Source organism: Tauraco erythrolophus, chromosome 13 (assembly GCF_009769465.1).
Source record: "Tauraco erythrolophus isolate bTauEry1 chromosome 13, bTauEry1.pri, whole genome shotgun sequence".
In the NCBI taxonomy this organism is placed as follows: Eukaryota; Metazoa; Chordata; class Aves; order Musophagiformes; family Musophagidae; genus Tauraco; species Tauraco erythrolophus.
Window position 1 is genome coordinate 23,296,348 of NC_141477.1, and position 8,411 is coordinate 23,304,758.

Sequence of the window (8,411 nt, forward strand, 5' to 3'; positions counted from 1 at the left end):
TTGCCCTCCGTGCAGCCGGGAGCCTTCTGCTCCTAATGGGACTTCGGTAAAAAAGAAATAAGCTGCTTTCAACCCAGCAAAGAGAGAAAGAGAGACTATCAAAAAGGGAAGAGAATGTATCGTTCTTGCAATGGTTTGATCCATCCTTCCCTCAGTTATAATCCACATGTAGTGATTAAAAACCTTTTCTTACATAAAAAAAACCCCTGCTTTTATTCTGCAGTTGCAGACGGACGGGGCTCCGCTTCTGCTCCAACTACCTCTTGGAGGGGGCGGCTGCGTGCGAGAGGGTCTGGACCTGTCACCTCGCTCCCACCCTCGCTAACAGGGTGCTGCAGTCCTTAATTTGGGGAGCAGGAGCTGCAGAGGAGCGGAACCCTGAGGAGCTGGCATGGGGCACTGGTGGTTCCCTGGCTCAGAGCTGTCCCCGTGCACCCAGGCTTGCTGCTCACGCTCGTCCTTCCCAGGCTCAGGTTCCCCCCACAGCAGCAGCTCCCCGAAAACATGCGGCCACGTCTGCTTCCCCATGGCCCCGCTCGGGGAGAAGCGCTTCCCTCCGTGCAGCCCTGGAGCCTCCTCTGCTCTCTGCCCACCGGGTCCTGCGTGCCCAGGGAGGGCTCGGGCAGCTCCGCTGTCCTGCACCCAGCCTGCCTGTGGGTTTGCACCTTTGGCAGGGAGCTTTGCAGACTCCTTGGCCTGGAGGAGCACCAGCAGTGAGGAGGGTGAGGGACTGCAGCCAACTGTGCCCTGGGACCCTATGGCCAAACTGGGCTGGTCCCCTGCTGGGACACCCCCCCCCTCTTCCCCAGCTCCCACCAACCACCAGCCCTCGTAATGTTCCGTGAGCTGTGAGTGCCGAGCACAGGAAGAAAGCCTGGGCTCGCACGCTCGCAAATAAACCCTGCAGCGCGCGGGGCACTGAGGAAGAGTCACCAACTTCCTCCCCTGCCGAGGTGACAGCTCGGAGATGCTGGCTGGAAGCCTCAGTGCAGAGCCTGGTGGGTCTGACCCCGTGCTGGAGGCGGTGTGACCGGCCAGAGCTCACACGCCAGCTCCTCCGCTGTGGTCGGGGCTGGCCCCAGCACCCAGAGATGTCCTCCAGCTGGTGCTGCTGGAGCCTCCTGGGCTCCCTCCTGCTGCTCCTCGGTGAGTCTGGGCTGGGCTGGGGGTGCCGGGGATCGGGGGGTGTCACTGGGAGCAGCACGATGGAGGGGTGCCGTGGAGGGTGATGTATGGGTGCAGCAACTGCGTGTTGCTGGCAAGCGGCCGCTGTGCGTGGAGCGGCAGCAAACGGGGCGGTGGGACGGGGTGTGCTGCCAGAGGGGACAGGGTGCTGCAGAGTGAAGCGTGTCACTGACCTACCCCTTCCCCTTCTCTGTAGGGAGAAACCTGGGCTTCGAGATCGAAATCCATCAGGATTTGGTCAATGGCACCGTGGGTCAGTCCGTGCTCCTGCCTGTCTCCTACAGATCTGCCTCTGGCTTCCCAGTGTCGATTCTCTGGAGGTTCGGTAACAACTCGGACATGCTCTCCTGCTCAGTGCAGAACTGCTCTTTGGGTGCCGGGGGGGTTCCCAGCAACTGCTCTGCAAATTGTTTCTTCCGCACCACATACGATGGCCGTGCCGAGTTCTTCCCCCACAACGGGTCCCTGCTGCTGCGGGACCTGCGGCTCAGTGACAGTGGGGTCTACAGTGTCACCTTCAAGTCGCACCACCGGACCGGGCACATCACCCTGACCGTGCACGAGCAGCGTCTCGCCCCTGACCGCCCCGGTGAGTGTGAGTGTGCTCAGCACAGGCATCTCCTGCGGCCGCACGCGCGGGAAGCATCGGGCGCTGGCAGCGTGTCCGTCCCTCCTCTCCACGGGACGAGCTGCTGCGCTGGAGGGAGGATTTCAGGGATCTCTTGAGCGGCGCTGTGGGTCTCATCTCCTCACGGCAGCAAACCCCTTATCGCAGCGTGAGGGCTTCCTGTGCAGCCTCTGCCTGAGAGCGGCTCTGTGCCAGCCTTGCGCTTCCCAGCGGGAGCAGCCACGTCTCTGCGGCCGCCCTGCACGCACGGTGCCCGGAACAATCTCTGTGGCAGCATCTGCCGTGGCTCGATACAGACCATTGTATGTGGCACCTGAACGGCTGTGCCTCTGTGCTGGGGCTGGCGAGCTCCTCCCCTACCCACTCCGCTGTGCTGTCAGATGTGCACATGGCCCTTACTCTCTCCGGGATAGAAATACTTCTAAAAATATATTTTTTGGGAGGGCTGACCTACAAATTCCAGGCTCTGGCCAGCACGGGGTGAAGCTGTCAGCCCTCTTCCCAGCAGCACAGACAGGGAGTCCTCCTGCTCAGCCGCTGCACTTCCACGTGGCTTTGGGGCTGGGGCACGATGCCCATCACAAGCCCCAGGGACTGGGCATGAGTCTGAGCCCTGCCTGGCTCCGTGCTGAGCTCCTGCAGCTCCGGGGTCCAGCACGTCCGAGGGCTGCGGTGTCAGAGCCACGGCAACCCCCGCGGCACGGCGGGCGCAGGGCGGGAGGGGAAACTCAGCAACACTCGAGCTGTCGATGTGGGGGGGTTTTTTGTGATGCCATGTTCCCACGGACCCGCGTGCCCATAGTGCTGCTCCTCCAGCCCCTGTGCTGCTCCCTGATCCGAGAAGAGGGCTGTGACGGGCAGGAACGCTCGAGAAAACGTGGTGAAACCACTGCGGTTCCTCGCTTAGACAACAGCTACAGCACCTGTTTTCTGTCAAACAGCAGACGCCGTGGAGCAAGGCTACGTCCGTTCCTGCACAATTGGAATTTCCTCTGCAGGATCCCTCCTTCTGCTCTTCCTGCTCTTCTGCTGCGTATGGCGGCGGGGTGAGTGGATCTGCTGCTGCTTTTTCCCCTGCCAGGCTGCATCCTCCAGCTCACCCGGGGTATTCTTGGGCATTAAGGTGGCAGAGGGCTCGGGAGCTGCCTGGGTTGGGCTCATCACACACAATTACTCCTCCTGTAAGGACACCTCTCGATCGTGCCACCTCCTTCCGCCAGGAAGAGCTGCTGAATGCATCCCGAGCTCGTAACGCAGCTTAACGAAGCCGAAGCGCAGCACAGGTCTGCTGCGATGGTTTCCTGGAGAACAGCTCGTACCTTTTGGTGCTGAGACCAGGATCAAAATACTGCAGCAAATCCAGCCTGTAAGAGAGAGACTCTAAAACACACCCTCTAAGTGTGGCCACGACTATTCTGTCGTAGTTACTTTACAACTTGGATACCTTGGGGCATTTCCCCTTAAAAATCAGCCAACAAGGGGGCTGTCCTCACAGCTTCCATCAGCCATGCCTTCAAAACCTTCATCCCTGAGGATGCCTTTGTCAGGAAACAAATTCATTTCCTCCTTCCAAGGGGGAGATTTCGCTTGTGCTTAGAGAGAGCAGTTACAGAAATCTCCGTCGTAAAGGCAAAATCCCCTTCACCCCCCTGGTTCCAGTGCCAACAGAGTAATCCCAGTTCTCCAGCACTGGGTGGGAGGAAGATGCGGACCATCAGCGTGTCTGCCAGATACTAAAACTTGATTTTTCCTAGGTCTGGCTCAGCAGAAGAGGAGGAGAATGGTTAAACACCAGCAGGTACGGGGGAAGATGGGAAAGCCCTTGGGCACAGGCAGCTGGGTGACGGCTCACCGCTGGCTGCAGTGAGATGTTCTGGGCTGCGAGAGTCAGGCGCTGGATCCGAAATTGGGAAGTGAATTCGTTATCGTACGGGAAGGCTGCGAAATGCCTGCCCTTTCCCCAGCCACACGCTTCCCCTCCGCCTCCCCCCAGGTCAGAGCACGAACCAGCACGACTCCAGCCTCCCTGAGTCAGATGCAGAACAGTGAAATGCAGAGAAATGTGCAAATAATTATTCCTCCCTGCTCCCCAGCCTCAAATTTACGTTAAAGCACAGGGAGCGGGGTGGATGAGCCAGGGGCTTGTCTGAAAAGTTATTTACTCACTTCAGACTTACCTCTGGAAAGTAAATAAAGCTGAGAGAAAGAGGCAAAGAAATCTAAGGAGGTGACATGAGAGCAAGGTGGCTGGAGGCGTTTCCCTGCCCACCACGCAGCGCTGGGGAAGGTGGCTCCGTGGGGAGGGAAGGTGAGTCCGTGGGGGTGGCAGGTGTCCCAGAAGGACTGGAGTGCTCCAGAGAGCACATCGTGCAGATCCCACCAGCCTATAGTTGTTTCCACGCAAAGAGGGCAAAGAGGTTTTGTGGTTATTTCTTTTTGGGTGAAGATGGCCAAGGTGAAGGGTAGGTTCCCCACCCTGCATGCTCTGGTCTGGAAACCAGGATGAAAGTTCAGGAAAGGTTTTCATCCCTGATTCCAGCATCCTTCGAGCTCTCCCATCTGCTCGGTGCCCGTTGTGTCTCAGAGGTCCTCGGGCAAAGCAGACGTCACCCTGAGGTGAAACTGATGGGCTGAGGCAGTTTTGCATCCATGGGGTAGGGAAGCCGGGACCAATGTCCCCCCACCGCTATGGGGGGTAAAGCCATCTGGGCTTCACGCAGCCCCTACCTCTGCCCATTCTTGCTCGGTAGCTCTGGGCCCCTCCTGATCCCAAAGCAGCCTCTGGAGAAGGCTCTCATCTCCAGTGGTTTTTTTGTGCTTCTCTAGGTCCCAAGTGTGGAGGGGTCCCATGCGGAAAGCGCTGCGGTGCGGGACATGACAACCATTTATGCCAGAGTTGGAGACAGCCTTGAAGAGCTACAGCCAGGACAGACCCCAGAAGTCGTGTACACATCCATAACTTCTCCTGGTCCGCTGGGACCGGACGCTGGATTCTACCATCTCCTGGGTTGACTGTGGGAGCTGCCTCCAGCATGAGCTTTGCAGAAGGTAGTTGTGCCTCAAAGCGAAGAGGACTGTTTTGTCACTGGTGCTGTCTCTGCTGATGCTGGACCTGGGAAGCTGAATTTGAGGGGTGATGGAGAGCATTGAATGGATTTTCATCATGTGTCCCAGGTTCACGTCTTGTCATATTGAAAGAATATATGAAGGTCCTTTGACCTGCAAAGCTGTCCTTATTTGTCTAAGCATGGCAAGTAATTCTTGAGCAGACTCTTCCTCCAATGGAATGTGCTCAACCTCGGGGTCCTGGGGCAACAGGTTCCTCTGTTGCTTTGAAAAGTGCCTTTGCAGCCCTCAGAGACGGGCTTTCCATGCAGGGGCTCTCCTGGCACCTAATGCCATTTCCTCAGAATGGCACGCATGGGTGGAAGACAGCTGAGCTGCCTCACTCTGGTTTAAAATGAAAAGGCCACGTCTTCCCCAGCAGCACCAGCATTCTCGGGCATCTTTAAACTGCAGTGAGGGCAGAAATGGATCTTGCTTCCCTCTGGGTTTCACGGAAGGCTGGGTAACGTGTACCAAACCACAGGGCCCCATCACTAATGACACACGGATGCTGTGAAGGCAAGAGCCTTGGGCATCGTCCAGCCACACACGGTGATGCCGGCTGTGGGACAGGGCTCCCTGGGACAGAGCGTGGAAGCTGCTGCTGCTGCTGCCTTTCTCCCTTTCCGGGTGCTCCTCCGTCCCCTGGGATGATGTTCAAGAGGGACGATGCTGGTGATGATGTTCAAAGCACCAGGAGTCCGCTCCCACCCGCACTGCGCCTTCCCTCCTGCCCTCTTCCCTCCAGGCAGGAGGATGGAGCACCCAGCACCTCCAGCAACACCCGAGGCTGCCCCAACACTCCCGGCTGCTGTCAGCGAGGGGAGAAACCTTCTTCTGGAGAGAGACGTGCAGTGGCACACGCAGCTTCTGCTTTCTCCTCACCCACGTCTCCAGCTGCGTGTCCTCCAGCCCCTCTCCCGGCACCGGGCGGAAGCCCTGGCTCCCAGCCTGGCCGCTCTGCTCTCGGGAAGCATCGCCGCCGTTGGTCACGGCAGAGCTTTTCTGCAGAAAACAGAAGCCTTTTGTGGCTGAATGAAGCCACAAATGCTGAAAACTCGCATTAGGTTAATGCGAGGCTGTGGCGAACGCGAGCCCTTAAGTAGCAGGAGAGATGAAAGCACTAAAAAAGTGAAGAAGCGGCAAATACGCGCACAGGAAATCTGGCTTTCGCTTTTCAGGCTGAAGCTCGTGTGGTCGCTGCCTCGCTGGCAGCCCCCTGGGCAGGGCTGGGGTCTGTCCGTGCCCTGCGGCTGTCGGGCTTTGGGGATGCTGTCGCCGGGTCGCACGGGAGGGCAGCTCAGGATGCAGATGTGGTCCTCAGCGCCTGCCCACCGCCACGGAGCCCGTCGAAAGGATCTGCGGAATAACCTCTTGGTCTCCCCCCGTGTTTGATAAGCCACAAGATCTCAGCCCTGGAGCAAATTGAAGACTTAGAACTGAATTTGTGTATCCACTAATCACCCAGGAACACGACTGCCCCGTTGGCAGCGTCTGCCTCTCCCTGCTGGAGAAAACAGCTCCAGGGAGCCCGGCTGGGCTACGGAAACGGCCCAGGCTGAGCTGCTGCTTCCCAGAAGGTGACACCACCGTGAGGCAGGAGTGGACCCTGACCCTCTGCAGACCTGCAAGTCCCCAGCAAAGCTCTGTAGCTGTTGCAGGGCACGCAGAGACCATCCCCGTGTCTCCTCTACCGTGGCGTTGTCCTCTCCCACTTTGCACGGTGGTGGCCCAGCATTACCTCCAGTTGTCTCCATCCACGTGGTGCCAAACATCTGCAGAGGGAGAGGAAACCTCATGGCCTTGGAGCTGCTGGTTTGCTTCGGACGTCTGTAACGTGGACGTGCACTTTGGAGGGGAATGAAATCCTCCCCACGGACCTGGGCATCACCCCGGGGGCTGTGGCAGCCCGACGAAGCGGGGTGGTCACAGCTGGGTGTCGAGTTCTTGAGCTGCAGAGAGGAGGTGAGCTTTGGCTGTCCTCCCCGAGGGTCCCAGTTCAGCCTGGAGAGGCTTTGGATGCTCCGTGTGCTGCTGGGAGTGCAAAAAGGGGACTGGGGTAAAGCAACCAGCTAAGGGCTGGCCGCTTCCCTCTTGGGATGAAACTGCACTTTGGCGGTCAGCGGGAAGGCAGATCTCTCCCGAATTATGCCTGAGAGAGGCTGAAAGCAGCAGAAAGTGCAGTTTTGCAGGAGCTTCCAGAATTTTGCCGCCTTCTTCTACTTTTTGGTAGGGTTGGGCAGTAGAGAGGAAGAGAAACCGAGCGTGAGTTTGACACGGACCGACCGCTGCGGCTCCGTGCCGAGGCGCGTGATGGGCCAGCGAGACGCCGGAGCACGGGCCGGGATGTCACCCGCCGCCGAGCTGTCGGGCTGGGTTGGTGGGGCAAGTTAGGATGGATTCTATTTTGGGCTTGGAAGGACAAAGCCCTCGCAGCGAGCCCACGGGGACCGAGCGCCCACGGAGTCGCAGCCGGGGTCTCGTCTCCGCGGCGCGCCGAAGGGAGCGGAAACTGCAGCAATTAATGGGGGGGAAGAATAAAAGTGAGAAGAGACGAGGCTGACCACGTTTGCTCCATGATGCTCTTCACGCTACCTGTTGCTACCTTCTCCTGTCCACCTCTGTGCTCAGCCTGAGCTCCCACTGCAGAGACGGTCGGTCTTCGCCTCCGCCATCTCCTGTCCCTCACTGCGGCTGCCATGTGCCGGCCGCCTCCGCCTTTGCGTTTCCTTCTCTGAGCAGCTTCTTCACAAGCCTTTTCCCCACACGCTCGTCTTTGTTTGCTCTTCGAGGCTCGTAAAGGTCAGTGTGGCTTTCCTCCTAGCTGCAAATGGCTCGGTGCTCGCAGACCTCAGGCGCTCGCTGGCTGCATCGCAGAGCGAGCTTCCTCCGGCCGGATGCGTCTGGTGGTGCGTTTTAAAGATCTCAAGTGGCTCCCTGGTCCTCTCAACAGCCTTGCTGCTCATCCTAATTTATTCCTCCAGGTTTCTATCCGTCCCAGGCCCATGGGGCTCAACGTCGTCCTTTGAGACTGCTGCCCAACGGGTGACAAGGGACATGGCCAAGGCGCCCGATGCCCTCTTCACCTCATTTTTTTTACCAGTGTGACCAACCTTCAGCAATCCGAGGGCCTGGAGAAAATCCACAGCAAGGAGGGCTCCCTCCATGGGAGAGGATCAGGTTGGGCAGCACTTAAGCAACCCGGACACACCAGGAGGCCCTGAGAAGGTGCACCCATGGGTCCTGAGGGAGTGGCTGACAGCCTTGCAAGACCAGTCTTGATAATCTTTGAAAGGCTGTGGCAACTGGGAGAGGTTTCTGAAGACCAGAGGAGAGCTCCTGCCCTCGGAAAGGGGCAAGAAGGAGGAGCCAGGGAACTACAGGGCAGCCAGCCACATCTCAGTCCCTGGGGAGGTGATGGAGCAGCTAATCCTGGGAGCCCTTTCCCAGCATGTGAAGGACAAGAAGGTGATGAGGAGGACTCAGCATGGAC

General features: G+C 58.6%; 1 protein-coding gene across 1 annotated transcript; it reads left to right on the top strand.

Annotated features, from left to right (window-relative positions):
• The first annotated feature begins 1,091 nt into the window (after positions 1–1,091).
• LOC147527939 (uncharacterized) lies at positions 1,092–4,843 on the top strand. The gene is made up of 5 exons (XM_086619919.1): positions 1,092–1,146; positions 1,382–1,780; positions 2,755–2,859; positions 3,559–3,611; positions 4,640–4,843. Exons 1-5 carry the CDS (start codon positions 1,092–1,094, stop codon positions 4,823–4,825), a joined length of 798 nt encoding a protein of 265 aa, XP_086476045.1. The 3' UTR covers positions 4,826–4,843.
• Positions 4,844–8,411: the final 3,568 nt, after the last annotated feature.